Here is a 24,215-nt window from a genome sequence, read left to right as displayed (position 1 = left end):
TGGAATTAAAAATTAAATTATAAGAAATGATATATATTATGACTATTCAAAATAGTGCACACTTTAAAATAACCTGCATATTCAGTGTGCACCACATTTTTGATGTTATTTCTTCATAGACAGAAAAAATATTTGTCATTCCTCAAGTATTGTAAAATCTGAAATAAAAGAAAAACTAGTTTTATATCTTTATTTGGTGTTCTGTCAGTTCAGTTCAAAATTGTATTTTAATTTGCTGTTGACTATGCTTTGAATTGTTTCCTTTCTTTACTTTCAGGAGATTGTGACCCAGGACACTACATAAGTGGAGATAACTGTGAACCTTGTGGGTTTGCCCAATACCAACCTAATAGACATGCTGATAAGTGTCTGAACTGTTCTGTTAATCAGAATACTAGCACGACAGCATCTACATCTCAGTCTGCTTGTCAAAGTATGTATATATATATAGTATCAAAAAAGCTATCTTTCTTTAAGCTGATCCAAGAATGTGTGAAGGACCATTATACTTGCACCTGACTTTTCAAGGTGTCTAAATAGTAGCTAGCAGTCTTCTTTCAACAAGCTGGTCAATGTCTGTATGAAATATCACTGACTCATTTACTAGGGTTGTCACAACTCATCCCACAGAGTGCATCCTAAGAGTATCCTGCAATCACATTATTTACTGCAGCTGTGCTATTTGAGCAGTCAAATTGCATTGACTGTATATTTATATACAATTATGGCCCGTTGAAAAGGTGAATATCCAAAATTGTCAACATGAGAAGGTTATTTCATTGAGGGCATAGCCCGAAATGGAATAACTTTTTTAGGTGTTGACAATTTTGGATATTCATCGATTCTAGGGGGCCACAATTGTTTTATTACACCAAACTAACAGTGGCAGGGCATTTCGAACACTTACTATAGTGTCTATATTTTTAACATTTACGCAGACTGACTTTTGAAAATACATATGTGTTCGAACTTCTCAAATTTACAACAAAAGTAGAATCTTTTTGTAAAATATTGATGGCCCTGAAAAGGACAGTTTATAAGAGATATCATCGGCTGCTGGCACTTTCAACTGTATTCATGTTCTATACCTTATTTCCTCGTCTGTCGGTGGGCTTCCAGTGTAATGTTAACGGTGCCATTTTGCTTATTTATGTCTCATGGGAGGTAACTCAAGTACAAATCAACAAACTCAAAAGGTTATTCACTGGTAAATAATAGGGTTATTCACCGCTGGTGTAAATTTCTAGAGTTATTCGTCCTTCCTTGCTATTGAATGAAAATTAACTGAATTATTCCATGTCATGTGATAATGTTTCACCCAATAGAATTGTGGAAATATATTTAAGGTATAATAATATGTGATATACAGTCACTGACCGTATATCACCTTGTTTATGACGTTGACAATGCTTTTCTGTACAGTTTTATTTATGACGCCAATAAAACATACAGATTCACGGCAATTTTACTTTGTCCGCTCACAATGACAGTTTTTACCCTAAATACTTCATTTTGAACAGTTATAAGAGTTGCAGTATATAAAGAATAACCATACATTGTCTAGAAATATCAATCTGTTATTAGTACTCAGCTCGAAACAGATAGAAAAGCTCGGCACAGCCTTGCTTTCTACCTGTTTCTAAGCCTTGTACAAATAACATTGATAATTCGAGACAATGTATGGTTATTCTATATGTATACTCTTCAGCCAGTATCTTTGTTACATGTTACAGAGATAAAGGATTGCTTTGATAATGAGTTGTTATGTGTATGTGTTGTATAGCAACTTTCTGCTTGATTTCACTATATATGTTTATCTTTCTGGACTAAAGTCATCACTTTGCATCTGTAGCATGACCATAAAGTCTGTTCTTTTGATTTTTTTTATAATTTAGCTTTCTTGAGAACCACCAAACATAATGAAACAATAACTGATGTCAAAGTACCTTACTCTTTACATTAAGCAAACAACAATCAACCAATCTTTTAAATACATTTGACATACAAGGTCCTCTTTACTTGTGTTGCCTTGGAGCTGTATGGTCCATGACCATCTCGGCTGGGTTCTTTTTATAATTATAATTCTGAAACCATGATTGACAAATATGCTCTCTTTCAAGGGTCATTAAAGTTATTTTTAAGCTGATAAGAATTTTATAATGCCTGCCAGCTAAAGTCACATTTTCATGGTTTGAAATTTATCATTTTTAAGGAGACGGAGCTTCAGCAAATTCTGCAATGTAGTAAAGGTTAAATATCGTTTGTTCATGTTTTCTCTCCAAAGGATACAATTATTAACATTGGAACATTGCTATGATATTTTTGACACTTATAGATACATAAAAATTGCTTGCAAAATTTCTGGTGTATATGTCGTGTACAAGTTGCCATTTTGTACAGGTTATAACATGTACAAAAATGCTGTACATGTTATAACTTGTATAATGCAAAAATAAAAGTTATAACATGTACAAAAGTACCTCATACATGTTATAACCTGTACAAAATAATGCTTAAAAATGGTTTTAACTTGTACAAAATTTAAGATAAATCTTAATGAAGTAAAATATACATTTAAATTCACCAATGCATAAAGAACAACAATAAAAAGGCCAGAACGTGTCTTTTTCCGTAGAGGACAATGATCACAAAGTTTTAGGAATATATGTATCATGACTTATATTGGCAAAATGTGTTTTCATTTAATTGTATGTTTTATGCAGTCCATCATGGCTTAAATAAGTGTGACACTATTTTCTATAAGCTTGCATTTCCTAAATGACAATTACATTAAATACTAGTTCTAGTAACTAAATTCGACCAAAAAAATTTAAGAACAATGCCTAATAATTTTGGGTAATATTCCTCCCTCTCGTTGTATAGCATGCAAAGACTTAAACAATGTCTTATATGCTTACTCTGTAAAAGCAAGAGAGAGCTGAAATAGTTTTCATTGGACCACGCTTCATTATCAATGTCTTTGTATCTACTCTTCAACATTTTTGGCCTTCAGCATGTCACTTAAGTAAATTTATAACTCATTTTTTTTATAAACTATAAGATCATTACATGAGGCAAATGTCAATGTTTTAAATATATATCCTCTACTTTGAAAACATGTTTTTGTGGCATTTGGATGTTGTCTGCTCCATGGGCGGGTTGTTATCTTTTAGACACATACCCCATTTGCATTCCCAATTTTATTTGTAGACACATCTCTCCTGGCTATCCTCTTATGTCTTTTAGTGTCAACTAGAATGAAAGTATTTTACTATTGCCTTTAAAGTGGTAACTCACAATTATAATTCATCAAATAAAGATATGACCATATATAGACATAACAGGATCATAAGACATGTTCTAAGATATATCATAAGATATGTCCTAAGATATATCTTATGACAGGTCTTAGGAATGCTTCGTAATACCACCCCCTGGCCATAAACTGTATCAAAAAGGACAAAACACACTAACAGGAAGGAATAATAAAAAAAGTTATGAAAATATTATTGAGGTTAATCACATCTGTTGCAATAATAGAAACATATCCTTATTTTTCGATTTTGTACCATTCAAGTTAAAACCATTTTTAAGCAATATTTTGTACAGGTAATAACATGTATGAGGTACTTTTGTACATGTTATAACTTGTATTTTTGCATAATACAAGTTATAACATGTACAATATTTTTGTACATGTTATAACCTGTACAAAATCACAACTTGTACACGACATATATGCATTAAAAACCTTATCATGTAAAAAATAAAGTTTTATATTATATTTTCACTAAAAAAATATGTAAAAATCACAAATGAAATTTGGTTCATATCCATAGATGGCAACCATTACGATTTTTCTGTAGTTTTTCCGATTTTGCCATAAAAATTACGCTATTACGGTCCATGTTGAATAGTTACGGATTTCCAATCATCGCTGTTCAATTTTGTAAAATGCAGATTTATATCATGACTTTTCCGTCCTGGTCCGGTATTTAGAAAACGCCATTGTAATGCTTTCAGTTTCTCGGGAGTTATCAACCTATTGTTGGGTAACTAACAGACTTCCGAAGAGGCAAACTTGCATTTTATGAAGTAGCTTTCCCCCTTTCTCTACAACTTCTTGACAAAACGAAAATGTATGAGTCGAGAAACATCTGAACAATTAATGAATGGAATACATACTACAGACAATATGTTTAAAGACAAATTTTAGTGCACATCACTTTGCAACCACTCGTCAGTAATTTTTATTGGTAAATGCACGTTTTTGAATGATTACTGAAAACTTTTCAAAAATACGAAAAATTTGTTAGTTTGTTTCTGATTGTGTCAAAAAGGGGTTGGCATATATGCATATATTTTATTGTCTGTTGTAGTTTACTGTCCTAAAGGTCAAGAAGGAAATGTTAGTTGTGCTAACTGTCAGACTAACTATATCAAACAAACTGAAGGGATAGCAGCCTGTATGGCATGTGAAGGCAACTATACTTCCAATGATGCACATGATGCATGTAGTGAAAGTAAGTTTGATCATTAAATGTGTTTAATAGGACTTAGTATGATCTCTATAAATTATCAAAGTAATATTAAAAATTAATCATAAACTTTCACCTCAACTTGTTTCTTTTTCACTGAATTTACAAATTGTGTTTTATTGGATGTAATCTCAGATGCGTTCTTGAGATAAGTCTCTTTTTAACATTAAATGCAAGCTGGGGCATCAACTGTCCCAATGGACACGTTGGATATATTGATATATATAAACTTAAAACATTGTTTCTGTATGATGTGGCTACAAAAACCTATGCCAAATTAGGGTTTTACTAAAATTTTGCAGTTTCTCAAAATTGATATGTGATGGTATGAAAGGATAATGTATTTTGAGTTTATGAAATTTTGCTTCATTATTTAACACGCATTCATTTTGCTTTTCAGTGTTTTGCGATAAAGGTCTATATCAGGACATGGGAATCTGTGTTCCTTGTGAAGTTGGTAAATATAAAGCTGAACGTGGAAATGGTAATACTTGTAAGTCTTGTAACCCTGGTAATACAACTGCAGGATCTGGATCAGATAGTGAAGCAGATTGTAATGTTTGTAAGTATTAGTTTAAATATGATTACAGGACTTGTACACAGTCTTAACTCTTTCAACGCTATACACGGCATATGCGGCGATGACATACGCCGTCCACTACTGCTATTCGCAGCAAATGCCACGATGACATACGCCGTCCACCACTGCTATTCACAGCATATGCAAAGATGACATATGCCATCCATCACTGCTATTCACAGCTTCTGTCGCGATGACAATGGATTTTTCATCAGGACTCTTAAACCATTCCGTTTTCAATCGGATCCTCTCTAATTTTTCCTTGTATGAATCTAGGATATGCAAGGTCTCATTTGCACTTGAAATCCCTGCAATATTTATTGTAAAATCAAGCAGTAGAAGGAAAATAAAACAAATATTTTGACTAATGCAAATATCGGAAACGAAGCTGTAAATATGAAATTTTTCAGCATTTCTATGGCGAAACTGACAACAATGATTAGTTAAAAGGTTCCTTGTTATCAAAATGTGCTTATAACATTAAATTTGTGTGGGAAATATGATTTGATCAATCATTACAAGACGTAGAAAAAGGGGGGAAACGCATTTTGAGGACAGCGACACTGATTTGTGCCACAATTACATAATAAGTTGTATATGGTGCAAATTGCTACAGAATCGAGCAGTTGGTGTCTTCTTTATTATATGGCAAATAAAACAACAAAATAGATGAAGACTAAAAGTAGTTTCTATTCAAAATTCAACACAAATGTAATAAATTACACCTTTTACCTGTTAATAACCTGATAAAAAATTTACTGCAATAACTGCCTAACATTACAGTTCATACTCTCCTGAGCATTTTTCATGTAATAACTTTCTCTGTATCTCTTATAATAAAAGATGCAGCAGTCTGAAAAGGAATATACTGTTCTAATGAATGAACACAAAAAAATGCAGCAGGAACAGCCGTTTTTCTATTTTTTTGTGTAGCGTTGAAAGAGTTAATATGATAACAGGAGCGATAAAATGTCTTAATATGATAGCAGGATAATACACTTGTAATCTTAATATGATAGCGGGAATGATACACAGTTTTGATATGATAGCAGGAGTGATACACAATCTTAATATGATAGCAGGACCGATACACAATCTTAATATGATAGCAGGAGCGATGCACAGTTTAAATATGATAGCAGGAGTAATACACAGGCTAGAAACATACCTGCCAACCTTCCTGTTTGAGAGGTAGTCTTAGCGCATAGGACAAATTTTGAAAATCTCCCACATATTTTTATCTGGAATAACCTGTGTTCACAACTCTGGCTTTTTCTTTACTGTCAATAGAAAATTTATCAGTGATTATTTGAAAACTATGGTCATTAGTTTTTATGCCCCACCTACAATAGTAGAGGGGCATTATGTTTTCTGGTCTATGGCCTCATTCGTTCAGGTTAAAGTTTTTGGTCAAGGTAGTTTTTGATGAAGTTGAAGTCCAATCAACTTGAAACTTAGTACATATGTTCCCTATAGTATAATCTTTCTAATTTTAATGCCAAATTAGATTATTACCCAATTTCATGGTCCATGGTAAAGGAAAGTGCGAGTGGGGCATCTGTGTACTTTGGACACATTTTTGTTATATTTGATTTATAAGTAATCTGCTATGTCAACTCCAACATGATAGAGTTTTTTTGTCTGGACCAATTGGTATTGTAAAAAAGAAGGGATGAATATCTGCAAATAAAAATGTCAAGCTGATTGAATGAAAGAATCGATCAATCACAGGTTTACTTGATTAACCTGTGCAATAAATTTTGATTTTGCACATCATGTTCAATCAGCTTTTCGATTTCTTCTGATTGTCTGTATGATATTTATAAGCATGCTTAGTTTGAGACTTGCAAACACTCATAATTTACCTTGTTTTTCTCCTTGAAATCATTATTAACAAGTATCCAACAAATAATAACTTATTTATACCTAAGGAAAACTATATTATTGTTATCTATTACAGTGCATTGTGAGCCAGGAAAGTTTGAAAACACCACATCTAATCGGTGTGAAGTTTGTCCAGTAAAGACCTACAAATCAGATGTTGGTAATACAGATTGTATTGATTGTATTGCTAACAAAACAACAACTGGTTTCGGAACAACCAGTGCTGATGGATGTTCTTTAGGTGAGTGATATTTTGTACATTTTAACAGTAATCCTTTCTATATATGTGTATTCAAACATTTAGATTGGCAAAATGTAGTCCAGATTAATGAGATCATATGTTCATTAGGTGAGTGATATTTTGTACATTTGAACTGTAATCCTTTCTATATATATGTGTGTATTCAAACATTTAGATTGGCAAAATGTAGTCCAGATTAATGCGATCATGTCTGACAGGTACTTTTATTGGGTCATGATAAATTATTTTTATTTTTTATCTAGAATACTGCAGTCCTGGATATAAAAGAACTACCTCTAATAGCTGTGAGAAATGTGCTGTTGGGGAATACCAGCCAGGGCATGGAATGACCACATGTTTTTCATGTGACAATGGGTACACTACAGCTTCAGCTGGAACAGTTGATGAGACAGATTGTTACCGTAAGTTCATCAGTACCATTACATGAAAAAGTTTTAATGAGTATAGTTATTACTGTGGACTTTATTTGACAAAAGTTGATTATAATTTGGAAGATTCATTGAGTGAACCATAACCTACATAAATTTTGTCGCAAATGTAACCATATGATGTAGAAATTGTGTTTTTTCTACAAATTGTAATATGTTTACAGTACCCTTATTGCCTTTCTATTTGAATAAAATAAAATATTAAGAAGAATCTGTTTTCTGTTTAGTTTTGTTTTGTTTTTGATAAATGATTGTTCACTGCTTGCAAATAAATCATTATATTTATTTATCTTAAATATCTGTATAGATTTTTATTCATGTCTCCATCTCCTTATCATTGGTAAATGTATAGACAAATAAGAAAGAAATAAGCTCTACATGTTTGTTTGCAACATCATAAATTAATTTAAAAAATAACAAACACTTACATTAGTACTGTATGGCTTTTATAAGCATTTATATGAAAGTCATATTTGTAGAAAACTTAAAAAGACTTAAACAGTGTAAAATGTTTTGCTATTTCTAGCTTACATAATAAAATCTTATATAGTGTAACATCTAATCCCAGTGTATTATAATCCCAATTAAACTAACTGGAGCTTTTATTAGTCTAAATGTACATATTGTATATTTCACTACCTCAGGCTAAACAGATTTATAATATAAACTTCAATTTAATCATTGAAAGGAGGTCTAGATTGCTAAAATAATTTATAAATTTATATTTTTTTATTTGTCACAAAACATTTAAATTCATTTAATCAACATCATTTTATGATTATTTGATTAAAATATTAATCATTTATAGTCTTTTTACAATTTACATTTTTAAAAGCAAAATAACTGAAAACAGGATAAAACAAAGGGAAGTAACAAAAATGTATTTCAATATTACCAATACACATCGTTTTTATAACACAACGGCAGTTAGCCAGAGGTAAACATCGGCAGTTAGCCAGAGGTAAACATCGTTGATTACCAGTATGTTTGACACCCCAGATGTCAAGTGAAGCCAATTAATTAGTCATCTTCTTTGATGTACAGGTAAAATTTAACACAGGTGTCAATTACACCCGTTCAGTAGTAAGAAATGATCAAATATGGCGTCTGAAAATTTTCATTCATGAAATATTTCATACACGGGAGTTTTTTCTCCTAAACGGGAGGACGGGAGGGGACCCCTGAAAACGGGAGTTTTGTACTCCCGTCGGGAGGTTCACATGTATGCCTACTCTGTTTTTGGTTACATAAAGATATTTTAAAAGTTGACAAAGTTATAAATATATTATGCTAAATTTTTTATATAGATAATCAATGGATTATATTTGATTGATTGAACACTAACCCAGGTGATTCCTTTTCAATAGGTAAAAGACAATTTAAGGTCTTTCAAATTTTATTTCAAAATTTACATACTGTCTTTATGTCTATTTCCTCTTATGATAGGAAGTGGAAAGTAGATGGTGTAATACAGCCACTTCTTTGGTCCATTAAATTCAAATTATCAAAAGGTGTTGTAATGCTTCCAATTAAGTTTATAGGACAAACATCAGTGTTTACATTTTTGATTTTTGTCGTACAATTTATAACATGTGAATTTATTTTCTTCATTTAGAGAAACACCAAAGATTGCCAAAATATCCTTATTTTAAGATCATTAATATTAAGATATGCTCCACAGCTTTACCCTAAAAGATGTTTTGTTATGAATTTTATTTTAAAAAGACTAAACTATAACATCATATGTTATTCTTCACAAATATAGTTATTGGTGATCACCTTTGTAGAGATTTGTCCTATTGGGTTCCAGTTTAATTCAGACCAGAAAGTGTGTGTTGGATGTCTTCTTGGATATTATAAGGATAAAGTTGGTAATGCTAAAGATTGTACAAAGTGTCCAGTAAATAAAACAACAGAGTTGGCAAATTCCACAGCAATACTTGATTGCAGTATTGGTAAGATTTTGTAGTTACTTTTTTAGCTCACATGGCCTAAAAGGCCATGTGAGCTTTTCTTATCACTTGGCGTCCGTCGTCGTCGTCTGTCGTCGTTAACAATTTTTCAAACATCTTCTCCTCTGAAACTACTGAATGGATTTGAATGAAACTTAGCATGATTGTTCCTTAGAGTATCCTGCACAAAGGGCCACAGACCACAATTAATTCCTCTATTAGTTCTTTATAACTTTTTGTCTCATTAAAAAAATTGCACCGATTCTTTTTGTCCAATTTTTTGTGTGTGTCATATATAGTACTAGTCCAAAAATATATCCAAAATTCAGAAAGATTGCTTTCACCCAACATACAAATTTAGCCAATACACATCCATACCCCTATAGGCAAGTCAAGAGATGTTCCGAAAAGTGTAAATATAACCTTTTTGCACCTGGCCTAATCACTCTTTCCTTGTTAAAATCAGTTAAAATAAAACATCCAAAAGTTTATTTCAGCTCTCTTCTTTCATTTCCACCCCAGAAAAGCTAAGAAATGAATGAGAAAGGGAAAGAAAAAAAATAAAGAAAAAATACACTATAATTAAGGGGAACTATATTCGTGAACAACGAAAAGCGGGATCATTAATTGTGGTCTTGGGCCTATTAAGGGGCCTAAAACTTGACCAATTCTAATAAAACTTGGCATGATTTTAGCTTAGTATATTATAAAACAGTTTACAAAGTTTCAAAGCCATATGATACCAAATAAAAAAAATTAGGCATTTTTTATATCTGAATTTTGGGTGCTAAATTGTGGCGTTGAATTAGAACAATTTCAACTATCAAATTTGAGCTGCTAAAAACCAAAAGAAACCAAAACTAACACTTTTTAATGTCTCTATGTATAAGTTAACATCTATTTAAAGCAACAGAAAGCATACTTCATGTATCAGACTTATGAAAGATGGCCAGAAGGTAAATTTATATGAGCCTGTGCCAAAAAATAGAGGTTTTCAAATAAAGTGAGGCCTTATATCAAATGTAATATGTTTCCCTTACAACAATTTTCTGGAGTTGTTAAGTTATCAAAAAAACTTTAACATGTTATAAATGCACTTTCAATGGAAATATAAGTTTCAAACAGCATAACACATGTGGATAAAATGGTCTTTAGCTATGTCTTGCTTAAAAAAACAGGTTGTCAATTTAGGCCGTTCCCCACGTTTGCATATTAAAAAGCATATAAATGATATGGGAGATGAATATATGCTTCTTTTTGCTTAAATCTGTGCTTAGATATGATAAAACATGGAGCCTAGATGTAACAAGAATGTCACTTTCAACTATATATGTAGACAGTATGATCTGATGCAAAGTTTATTAACTTTACTGTTTATAACCTGAATGAAATTTCAGCCTCAAAAGGCCAATATTTTAACCACTAGCTATCCAACAGAAGAAAATAAAGGTAGCCTGTGAAACAGAAATTGTTAAACAACCAGTAATAAGTGTTTTTGATATAGATTCAGTGCAATCTGTTTAGGAATACAAATTTGAAGTGCGTAGAACTTCACATTTCACCTGCTGCATATACTGACCATTAGACTTAGACTATAAAAACAGCACATTTTGCACTCTTTTTATGTTTTTTATCTACTTTCTTTTGTGTGCAGAGTTCACAAATGAGTAAGAGAACTGAAATAAATACCACAAACACAAATAGATATCAGAAAAAAAACTCTCAGAGAGAAATTAAGCATGCAGTTTTGCAAAAATACTAAAAATATTGAAAAAGCTACATTTTAGGCATTTTAACCTGAAAAGTGACTTTTTCACAAAATTTCTATCAAATGAAAGTGAAAATCATTTCTTCTCATGTAGTTTGACAAATTAATACCTATAGATCATTCAGAGAAGATGTCAAAGTAAAATTTCAAAATTTGCTGAAATGCACCTCTTAGGCCACAGACCACAATTAATTCCTCTATTAGTTCTTTATAACTTTTTGTCTCATTAAAAAAATTGCACCGATTCTTTTTGTCCAATTTTTTGTGTGTGTCATATATAGTACTAGTCCAAAAATATATCCAAAATTCAGAAAGATTGCTTTCACCCAACATACAAATTTAGCCAATACACATCCATACCCCTATAGGCAAGTCAAGAGATGTTCCGAAAAGTGTAAATATAACCTTTTTGCACCTGGCCTAATCACTCTTTCCTTGTTAAAATCAGTTAAAATAAAACATCCAAAAGTTTATTTCAGCTCTCTTCTTTCATTTCCACCCCAGAAAAGCTAAGAAATGAATGAGAAAGGGAAAGAAAAAAAATAAAGAAAAAATACACTATAATTAAGGGGAACTATATTCGTGAACAACGAAAAGCGGGATCATTAATTGTGGTCTTGGGCCAAAGTGTGCGCTTCGATTTTTGATCCGTCAAAAAACATGGCCGCCGTTACTTAAAATAGAACATAGGGTCAAATGCAGTTTTTGGCTTATATCTCAAAAACGAAAGCATTTAGAGCAAATCTGACATGGGGTTAAAATGTTCATTAGGTCAAGATCTATCAGCCCTGAAATTTTCAGATGAATCAAACAAACCATTGTTGGGTTGCTGCCACTTAATTGGTAATTTTAAGGAAATTCTGCAGTTTTTGGTCATTATCTTGAATATTATTATAAGATAAAGATAAACTGTAAACAGCAAAAATGATCAGCAAAGTAAGATCTACAAATAAGTTAATATGACCAAAATTGTCAATTGACCCCTTAAGGGGTAATTGTCCTTTAATGGCAATTTTTCACAATTTGTTCATCATATTTGCTAACTTTAAAAAATCTTCTCCTCTGAAACTACTGAATGGATTTGGATGAAACTTAGCATGATTGTTCCTTAGATGATCCTGCACAAAGTGTGTGCTTAGATTTTTGATCCGTCAAAAAACATGGCCGCCGTTACTTAAAATAGAACATAGCGGTCAAATGCAGTTTTTGGCTTATATCTCAAAAACGAAAGCATTTAGAGCAAATCTGACATGGGGTTAAAATGTTTATTAGGTCAAGATCTATCAGCCCTGAAATTTTCAGATGAATCAAACAAACCATTGTTGGGTTGCTGCCACTTAATTGGTAATTTTAAGGAAATTTTGCAGTTTTTGGTCATTATCTTTAATATTATTATAGATAAAGATAAACTGTAAACAGCAAAAATGATCAGCAAAGTAAGATCTACAAATAAGTTAAAATGACCAAAATTGTCAATTGACCTCTTAAGGAGTTATTGCCCTTTAAAGCCTTTTTTCACAATTTGTTCATCATGTTGACTTAGGCCGTTTTTATTTAATAAGTTGGTTTACGGACATCAGCCCAAAAAACTTAGGGTAGGAGGAGGGAAAAAAAATTAATTTAAACTAGATCTTTCCAGTTGTGTTTTTTTAATTGGTTTACGGATATCTGTAGGGCTCACACTTCTTCAGAATTATAGGGAGAAGTGACTTCTCTTTTTGAAACTGATAGGGAGAAGTGGTGAGATTTGAAAGAGAAGTGCTCATTCGTGTGGTGCCCTACAATGTTTGGATTTTACTATAGTATAAAGGGTCATATGTAAATAATGTTCTTTTTATATTGTTCAATTCATATCTGAGTATACAATTAAAGTAACATTTCAAATTAAAAGTTTACTTAGGTTCTTGTGAGAAACTTCCAACTAAATATTTAATATCAAGCACTAAATTGGTTTTTTTTTATTTTGAAAAATGAGAAATTATAATATATCAATTACAATTTAATTCAAAACTATCTTAAGTATGAAATTCAGTGTTTCTCATAAAAAAATATATAAGTTATTAACCTGGTCCATAATATATTGATATTAGCTAGTGTGATAGTCTCAGAGTTAAGCAACTTTAATCAAGTTTGAAACAAATTCAATCCATAAAAAAATATAGGGAATTATAGACACCAATCAATTAGATGTAACTAAAAGTCTCTTAATGCATGTGACATACATAATTTTTCCCTTTGTGGTCAATATTCGTCTGTCAGCTGTTTCGTCCGTGCGTCCATAATAATTATTGTAAAAGTACGGATTTCGGTCTTAGCTGGTCCGGTTCAGATCCGTAGTTTAGAAATCGGTAAATGGCGGACGAATGCAAGAAAATTTACAAAAATAAATGATGTTTGACAAGTTATTTGGAAAGGAACATGATGTTTTTAATGCAATAAATGGATTAAACATTTACTAGAGGCAACTTTTATCACGTTTAAATGAAGTAACAAACTTATTTTGCCGTCGAAATTTAGGTTGATGTACGTTTTCGAGTGACAAGCACCAGAACTTGCAAAAATGTTCGAGGTGATGAGTTGTATTTTTTATCAAATAAACTGCTACACACTGCAAATACAATGCTTCAGCCTCATTTCTTAAGATAATGAACCGTTTATGTCTTAATTTCTTAAATTATCAATAAAAAAATGATGTTTCATCAACTTGTTAAAAATTGAAAATGTCCGATGACGGATGCGACTGGTATCGTCAAGAACAAGGCGACTTGTTTTCGCTTTTGGGTGTCAGGGAAAGCTAACCAGTCACGTTTCCGGTGCACTGGTTTACGATTTTTTAGTGCAGTAATAGGAAACAGAATACGAAACGTAAACACAAAAATTCCGTTTAAAATTTTCTAAGTAAATCGATAAATATGAGGTCAGCGGAAATAATTTTTAAGGACAAATATGCGTTTATTTTTATTTGAATTAGCGAAAATTCGGGTCGGCGGATCCGTAAACCAACTTATTTAATAAAAACGGCCTTACTTTAAAAAATCTTCTCCTTTGAAACTGCTGTATCAATTTCAGCCAAACTTAGGCTAAATGAGTTTCAGAGTTTCAGAGTATCTAGTATAAATTTTATATTTCATTTTCTTGTATGTCAAGAAACAGCTCCTATGGCTAAATAGAACATAGGAGAAAATGATTTTTTTTTTTGGCTTTTGAAGAGAATAGGACGATTTAAAGAACATTTAAACAAATTGAAAAGCCAAAATAATCATTGATGAGAGATTAAACCAAAAAAATTCAGGTGAGCGATTCAGGCTCTTGAGAGCCTCTTGTTTCATTTTCTCTAGACTAATTATGTGTAGTTTTCGCAAAAAAAAAAATCACCAAAGCTTTGTTACCATAAGCATTTTCCTCCTTTTTATGCCAGTAACACTTATTTTTTATTACATTTTAATTAATTCTGACTGTGACACTCTTACATCTTGAAACAATGAAAAGTCAAAGTTCAGGTAGGGTATATTTGGTCATTTATTGCTAGTTATATCACCTCAACAAAACTGAGATGCTTAGAATTTTCTTTAAAAGAAAAAAAAATGAATTATCTATTCTGTAGAATAACTGTATCCTCAACAGCAACTGAGCAAGCTGATTGTGTTTTATAAAAAATCTACATTTTTTCTGGTTAGATTTGATATACTGGAAATTCAGAAATTATTGTGTGCATTTATTATTGGGATTTTTCATGAATGGTCAAAAATGCAAGTTTCTTTTATAATATAGGACAATATAGGGATTATCAAAAAAATCTTCATACAGGTTCATGATTCAGTTATCAGAATGTGTGTTCTTATAATTGCGATAATCACCCAGCTGCAACAATCACATTGTGGCATTTTTGTTGAAATAAAAATTGAGTATTAATACACAGTATAATAAGTGAAATGCAAATCATCCTTGTGATTGCATTGCCGTTTATCTACAACATATTAAGTTACTTTATATCAGGATAGGATCATTTATGGAAATGAGTGTATCCCTAGCTTTGTATGTCAATGTAAACTTTTAACCAATGAGAAGATGGGGTTTTCTTAGTTGCTGCTGTTGAAATCTCATTCCCTAATTGTGTAGTGAGATTTAGTTAGAGAACCAATCAAAATAGAGCGCTCATTTAAAAAATGTCCAATCAGATAGTTAATTAATTACTGTTGGTTCTTTGTTCTTACAATTGCGTGTCTTAATAGCTTAACAGGCATTCAAGATAATTCAGTTGCATGAAACAGAAGCATTATATTTTTGCAGTTGGAAATTTTTAAAACCCATCCTCGCCCACCCTTTTTTAGATAATTATTTTTAACCAAATTTCCTGAGGAAAAACAGGTTCTTGATTTAGGTATGTATGACAGCACGCATATGGAAAGGCAGTGTCCATGCTTTATCTCATTAATTGTTCAACCAAACCTTTTCCAATTTAAAAATGTTGTTACTGATGACAAAATGGAGGTCAAGTGTCATGTTGAAAATGTTCACTTTTTAAGTCAGGAGTTGCTGTTTTTGATAGATTGAAAAAAGGTGTTTCTAGTCTTCTCCTGGACCATTTAACCAAAGCTTTTCATCTTCTAATATGTTGTTACTTATGACAAATCTATAATACTAAAATAACGAGGTCCAATTTGTCAGCCGTCATCACGTAAAAACGATGAATAAAAGAATTCAACTTTATATATAACTAATATAGTACAATGCTGTTGATTAAAAATTTAACCACGCCAGACCCTTTTGTTTTCCACATAATTAATATTGCCAATAATTAAGAAGTTCCGGGTAGAATCCAATACCGATACCAATAGTATATTCACCTGTTACCTATTAGCTTATCTGTACATTCCGCATCTGACAGGCGCACCACCAAACGCTGTATTTAGGATTTTGCTATATATACGGGTCGTAATCACAGGATTGAAACCACTGAATTCAATCATTGTCACATTGTTCCAGATTGTAGTATTTTAATCAGTATGACTTTCTAAGATGACTATGAATAATAAAAATCTTTATTTTTCAATTTGTTAGCCGGAATGACATAAAACAGCGAATCGAAGAATTCAACTTTATTTATAACTCATAAAGGACAATGCTGTTGATTGAAAAATTCTCCTTTCCAGGCTCTTTTGTTTTCCAAATAGAATTAATTATACCAATAATTGATAAGTTCCAGGTCGACGGGTTCAAACAGAAAGATGTTGGAAAGCAGAGAAAACTGTGCATCTTATAATCAGCATGACCTTTATCAGATGACAATACCAATACTTTGATAAGGCTTACATGAACGCATAGTTTTATTATTTTAATTCAGTCACAGACCCATGATGTCACGGGTGTGTTCTAGTTTATATTGATAATTGTCACTTTTACATTTCTTCAGTCATGGTCCTTACGATATGGAAAAATTCTAGGAAACAAATAAATGTTAAAAATTCCAGTTTGCTGTTTCTCTGACATTCTTTCAAATACTCAATAATTTACAACAACAAAAACGATTTGGCTATCTGTGTGTTTCCATTTCTTATTTCGAAACACATGGCAAATTGAGTGTTTACATTCACTTCACTTGTTTAATGCTGGTGCATCAAGTCTTCTTCCTGAATTGTCATTTAGATATTCATATTTGACAAAGTAAAATATTTTTAACAATATTGATATTCAGTATGCTGTAAATTTCAATAGAATATGAAGAATAGTTCCTGATTTTTTGGTAGATGATTGTCCAGCAGGTTACAGAAGGCAGTCTCCAGGCTGTGTTGTGTGTGAGAAGGGAACATACCAAAGTGAGTCGTCACAAATGACTTGTGTCAGCTGTGGAAGTTCTAAAACAACAGAGAAACCTGGATCTACAAAACAGGAAGAGTGCATAGGTATGTTCAACTAAGTAATACCTCATTTTAATACCACAAGATATATCTATACTATTAAATGAGAAGACCTCATTTTATGTGTCACTTCTCTTCCTTCAACAATAAAATAATCAGTATCCCTCTAGGTACCATGCATTTGTCATCCTTGCTTATGAGTATTCAGTTCGGTTTATTTTGGGAGGAAAAAGAAAATAAAGATGTCTGGATATTGTTTCTATCATTGGATGGACTTTTTTAAGTCATTTAAGTCAAAGACAAAACTTCCATTTAGAACTGTTTTAAAATTGCACATAATTTTTATAAGTACTTGGGGACCAGACAATTATTTTCATGTTTTTGTATACTATGATCATACTTGAACTATGAATAAAGTGAATTTGCTATCAATTCCAAATTTTCTATCCATAGCGGTCACTGATATATATTTAGAGTTTACAATAATTTCATTTGCCTAATATGTAAGGAGGAACACAAATCTTATAATAATTTTTATTGTGATTTTAATGTACATTAAAATGCTATCAGATTTCTCTATATTTTACTGAAGCTTCAGTGCATTCACACACTTTATATAATTTAGGTCTAATATTATCAGTCTTGATCAATTTATATAGAAGGCCTAGTCTCCAAACTGAGTCTAATGCCTTCTTCTGTTTTAAAAGTAAACAAACTATCAGAAGTTCTATTATTCTTTCTGAATCCAAACTGTAATGGATTCATGTTACCTTCAAAATTTATTATCAACCTGTTATTTATAACAGAATCAGATATCTTACTTAAACAATTCATCAGGGAAATACCCCTATATTTTAGGCCTAAAACATCGAGAAATACATTGGGAAGGGGTATAAAAAAATTGACAAGTAACACACTGTCCACACTAGGGACTATATTCGCGGACAACGAAAATCAAGGGACTACAATTGTGGTCTTGGACCATATACTAAAAACCACCTTATTTTTAATCGTCCCAAATATGTAAAACTTGGATCTTTCCTTATCAAACTACATCTAGTAAATAAGAAAATCATGAAGGTAAAAAGTTGTGAAGGGAACTAGTAGGGTAAAACCTGAATTAAAGTATCTGCAAAAAAAAGTTGGTTTATGGTAACTTTTTGCCATTTGGTATTTTCCATCCTTGCGCTAGGATTTTTAATCATATCTTTATAATACTATGAAAGTTATCATACCAATGTGTTTTGGTATATGTACTTTGTAAACAATAGCAGTTGCCCAAAAAAGTCAAAACATCAGATAATGAAATATCTGAGATAACCTTGGCTTTCAAATAAGTTACAAGTATATTACCCAAGAGCAAAATAAATCTGGAATTCCACTGGAATTTTGATGGGATTCCACCTAATTCCACCGGGATAAAATTTAGGGAATACCGCCAAAAATCCAGGAATTTCGATATAAATCTCGGATGAAATATACAGGGATCCCACTGGGACATTGTGGGATTTCAATTGGGATCCAAAATTTTGGGATCCCTGCTAAAAAAAAGCGGGATCCCGCCTGAAAATTTATTGGGATAAAATTTCAGGATTCCCGTAAAATAAGTGGGATCCCGATGTCAATCCCAGTGGAAATATACTGGGATTCCCCGGAAGAAAAAGAGGGATCCCAAAAATAAATCCCAGCAGGTATACATGCACCAATTCAAATTGCACTGCCACTGTGATTCCTGGGTTATTTATTAAAAAGGATGCATGTCATGTTCTCCTTTCTGTTAATTAATTTGCTGTCTCTGTACTTCCAACTAGTATTGCTGAGTAAATTATGGTAACTGGAATATCTGCATTCAATCTGTTCCGTTGGCAGCTCCATTTGAAACTATCATTAAATCCCCTAAAAGTATCAAAAAAATCCACAAAGAATCATTTGTTCAATACGTTTTGAAAGCAACAAATTAAATAGAAATATTATTGCATGTTTATACAGTATATTGGAAGTTATTCCAAATAATTATGAAGTCTTGAAAGTGTATTTAATTTTTTTTGGCAAATTAAATACCCTCCCCCTTTTTTAGCTCACCTGGCCTAAAAGGCCATGTGAGCTTTTCTCATCACTTGGCGTCCGTCATCGTCGTCGTTAACAATTTTTCAAACATCTTCTCCTCTTAAACTACTGAATGGATTTGAATGAAACTTAGCATGATTGTTCCTTAGATTATCCTGCACAAAGTGTGTGCTTTGATTTTTGATCCGTCAAAAAACATGGCCGCCGTTACTTAAAATAGAACATAGGGGTCAAATGCAGTTATTGTCCTTTAATGACAATTTTTCACAATTTGTTCATCATATTTGCTAACTTTAAAAAACTTCTCCTCTGAAACTACTGAATGGATTTTGATGAAACTTAGCATGATTGTTCCTTAGATTATCCTGCACAAAGTGTGTGCTTTGATTTTTGATCCGTCAAAAAACATGGCCGCCGTTACTTAAAATAGAACATAGGGGTCAAATGCAGTTTTTGGCTTATATCTCAAAAACAAAAGCATTTAGAGCAAATCTGACATGGGGGGAAAAATGTTTATTAGGTCAATATCTATCAGCCCTGAAATTTTCAGATGAATCAAACAAACCATTGTTGGGTTGCTGCCACTAAATTGGTAATTTTAAGGAAATTTTGCAGTTTTTGGTCATTATCTTGAATATTATTATAGATAAAGATAAACTGTAAACAGCAAAAATGATCAGCAAAGTAAGATCTACAAATAAGTTAATATGACCAAAATTGTCAATTGACCCCTTAAGGGGTTATTGTCCTTTAATGACAATTTTTCACAATTTGTTCATCATATTTGCTAACTTTAAAAATCTTCTCCTCTAAAACTACTCAACCAAATTCAACCAAACTTCAACAACTGAATGATCAGTAGGGTGTATAAAATAAAGTTTGTGCTTTATTTTTTATTTCGTCAAAAAACATGGCCGTCATGGCTAAAAATAGAACACAGGGTAAAATGTAGTTTTTGGCTTATATCTCAAAAACTCCACCATTTAGAGCAAATAAGACAAGAAATTAAAGTATTTATTAGGTCAAGGTCTACCTGTCCTGAAATTTTCAGCCGAAATAGGTAACTGGTTTTTCAGGTATAATGCCCCTGAATTGATGATTTTAAAGAAATTTTGCAGTTTTTGGTTATTATCTTGAATATTATTAAAGGTACAGATAAACTGTCAATAGCAAAAATGTTAAGCAAAGTAAGATCTACAAATAAGTCAATTTTTCACAATTTGTTTATCATATTTGCTAATTTAAAAAAATCTTCTCCTCTAAAACTACTCAACCAAATAAGTTCATATGACCAAAATTGTCAATTGACCCCTTAAGGAGTTATTGCCCTTTAAAGACAGTTTTCACAATTTGTTCATCATGTTGACTTACTTTAAAAAATCTTCTCCTTTGAAACTGCTGTATCAATTTCAGCCAAACTTAGGCTAAATGAGTTTCAGAGTATCTAGTATAAATTTTACATTTCATTTCCTTGTATGTCAAGAAACATAGCTCCTATGGCTAAAATAGAACATAGGAGAAAATGATTTTTTTTTTGCTTTTGAAGAAAATAGGACGATTCAAAGAACATTTAAATAAATTGAAAAGCCAAAATAATCATTGATGAGAGATTTAACCAAAAAAATTAAGGTGAGCGATTCAGGCTCTTGAGAGCCTATTGTCTATCCCCTGAAGATAAATAACTAGCGACTTATTATTTTCACCAAATAAACATACACACAACTGAATTAAATTTGTATACATACCTACTAGTTATGCCTGTTATGTGATTCATTGAATATGTTAAAAATAAATATATTTTCAGTTTAGGCTTTCAGACTTTCTGATGTTGATTTGCTCAGAGACATATAATACTTTATTAGTTTATGTCTCTGATTTGCTCAAATAAAAATCATAGTTCCCCAATAAATTATTTTTATAACCGTTATATATACATGTAAAATTTAATTATTAATGCACTTATCTGAAAACTCGGCATTGTAGGTCCTCCATCATCAACGTAATCATATTTTGATGACGTTTTTACCAGTACACAAACGTTGAGGTGACAATCTCGCCCCAAATTATATCGGCCAGAAGATGATCTTCTCCGTAACGGTATTATAAATAAATTAAGGGTATCACATAAAAGTATTATTTAAGGGCCAGTTTTTACTAAATATAAGAAAAAAATACTTTAAGAATCGGCACATGGTGCATACAGATAAGTAAGAAGCTGATCCGAGGCATCATTATTTAGGACAGTATTTTCTAGGGTGGAACTGTTCAGTACAATTGAAAACAAAGCACAAGGTGTTGACTTTTTATGCCCCACCTACGATAGTCTGTGGTCTGTGGCTCCGTTCATTGTCCGTTATTCCGTCTGTGCGTCTGTTCGTTCAGGTTAAAGTTTTTGGTCAAGGTAGTTTTTGATGAAGATGAAGTTTAATCAACTTGAAACTTAGTACACTTGTTGCTTGTGATATGATCTTTCTAATTTTAAAGCCAAATTAGACTTTTGACCCCAATTTCACGATCCACTGAACATAGAAAATGAAAGTCAGAGTTTCAGGTTAAAGTTTTTGGTCAAGGTAGTTTTTGATGAAGCTGAAGTCCAATCAACTTGAAACTTAATACACTTGTTGCTTATGATATGATCTTTATAATTTTAAGGTGGTACCTAACACTCCAGGGAGATAACTGTGTAAATTCAGCTTAATGTTTTAATTACGTTGTGTTGTAAAAGGAATATTAAGCTTCTCAATGATCAAAATTGGTGTTTGTCAAACTGCTATATAACCAGTGTAATTTTTCTGACAAAACGGTTGGTTCAAAATTTTTGAAATTTTTATATTTTTGTTAAAGGGTCAAAGTAAATACTTTGACAAAATTTTATGAAAATTAAACAAGCCAAATTAATTTTAGTGAAAGTGTTGGGTACCACTTTAAAGCCAAATTAGACTTTTGAACCAAATTTCACGGTCCACTGAACATAGAAAATGAAAGTCAGAGTTTCAGGTTACAGTTTTTGGTCGAGATAGTTTTTGATGATTCTGAAGTCCATTTCAACTTGAAACTTAATACACTTGTCGCTTATGATATGATCTTTATAATTTTTAAGCCAAATTAGACTTTTGACCCCAATTTCACGGTCCACTGAACATAGAAAATGAAAGTGGGAATTTCAGGTTAAAGTTTTTGGTCAAGGTTGTTTTTGATAAAATTGAAGTCCAATCAACTTGAAACTTAGTACATATGTTCCATATAATATAATCTTTCTTATTTTTAATGCCAAATTAGATTATTACCCAATTTCACTGTCCATTGAACATGGAAAAGGATAGTGCGAGTGGGACATCCATGTACTTTGGACACATTCTTGTTTTACATTTAACATAAGTTGATAAACCAACGTTTTACGCATGTCGATCATTATCTTATCATTGATGCCTGACGACAACTAATAGAAATGCACTTATGGGAACTTGGGGAACATCAGAAATGCCCAAGCTTCTCTGGCAAAACACCGGCATTGACATTTCTCGGACGCCCTGCCATTTTTATTGCGAAAATCTCTGCATTTTTTTTACTTATAAAATTAAATATCTGTCAAACTGAATATTAAGTGACACTTAAAGTGATTGGCTTCACCTGACAGCTTTGGTTTCATACACATTGTTAATTTTAAAACACCAATAACCTGTACTTGATGTCTTCAGAGACATATGTATACACCAAAACACTTACATATTTTCAACAACATGATAATGGTGCATGCAATTTCCTGTTTTAACTAGACTGGGATCTCAGCTTCAGACAATTATCCCGATTTGGATCCCAGCTTTATACAGTTTCGATTGGGATCCCAGCTTAAGACAGTTATCCAGATTTGGATCCCAGTGTTCGATATTTATCCTGTTTCATCTAGACTGAAATCCTGGCTTCAGACAGTTATTCCAAATGGGATCCCAGTTTCAGATATTTATCCCGAAAGGGATCCCGACTCCAGATGCTTATCCCGGCTAATCTCGACAATTTCACTGGGATTGCATTGGGATCCGGATGGATCCCGTTTTCGTTTTCTCTTGGGTATACATTGCTTGAAAAATTAAGTAAAAGTTTGAAACAATATACAATTATGGCCTGTTGAAAAGATGATTATCCAAAATTGTCAACACGAGGAGGTTATTTCAATGAGGGCGCAGCCCGAAGTGAAATAACTTTCAAGGGTTGACAATTTTGGATATTCATCGATTCTAATGGACCACAATTGATTTATTATACCGAAAACTTTTATATGTTTACATAACAAAGTCAAGTTGACGTCAGTTGAAAATACATTTGTGTTCTAGAATTTAGAATGTACAACAAACTTAGAATATTTTTGTAAAATATTGATGGACCTGAAAAGGACCGTTACTCTATATGAACTATCATCAGCTGCTGGCACTCTATTCATGTTTAATGCCTTATTTCCTCGTCTCTCGGTGAGCTTCAAGTGTAACGTGAACGCTGCCATTTTGTTTATTTATGTCTGTGATGTCATAATCATGGGAGATAACTCAAGTACAAATCAACAATCTCAAAAGGTTATTCGCCGGTGAATAATAGGGTTATTCACCGCTGGTGGAAATTTTTAGGGTTATTCGTCCTTCCTTGCAATGAATGAAAAACAACTGAATTATTCCATGTCACGTGATAACGTTTCACCCAATAGAATTGTTTAAAATATATGTAAGGTATAATAATAACATTTATCTTGCTACTTGCAGTTTAACTTAAAACATAAACAGCAATTTTAAGAATTAAGAAATTGATACTAACCCCCTTAAGATATGCAAATACTATTCAACTAAACTATAACTAAAAAGAAGTTATGAAAAATTTCTGTTGTAAAAG

General features: G+C 32.0%; 1 protein-coding gene across 1 annotated transcript in view; it reads left to right on the top strand.

Moving 5' to 3' along the window:
• Window positions 1-24,215, top strand: part of LOC134726452 (uncharacterized) — a 186,330-nt gene that overhangs the window by 139,249 nt on the left and 22,866 nt on the right. The window contains exons 35-41 of the mRNA XM_063590857.1: window positions 278-433; window positions 4,380-4,523; window positions 4,939-5,100; window positions 7,079-7,243; window positions 7,507-7,665; window positions 9,480-9,647; window positions 17,160-17,315. Coding sequence (XP_063446927.1) covers window positions 278-433; window positions 4,380-4,523; window positions 4,939-5,100; window positions 7,079-7,243; window positions 7,507-7,665; window positions 9,480-9,647; window positions 17,160-17,315 — 1,110 coding nt within the window. The remainder of the gene's footprint in view (window positions 1-277; window positions 434-4,379; window positions 4,524-4,938; window positions 5,101-7,078; window positions 7,244-7,506; window positions 7,666-9,479; window positions 9,648-17,159; window positions 17,316-24,215) is intronic.

The sequence above is a fragment of the Mytilus trossulus genome, chromosome 7 (genome assembly GCF_036588685.1).
Source record: "Mytilus trossulus isolate FHL-02 chromosome 7, PNRI_Mtr1.1.1.hap1, whole genome shotgun sequence".
Taxonomy (NCBI): domain Eukaryota; kingdom Metazoa; phylum Mollusca; class Bivalvia; order Mytilida; family Mytilidae; genus Mytilus; species Mytilus trossulus.
This window is presented reverse-complemented; position numbering and strand designations above follow the sequence as displayed.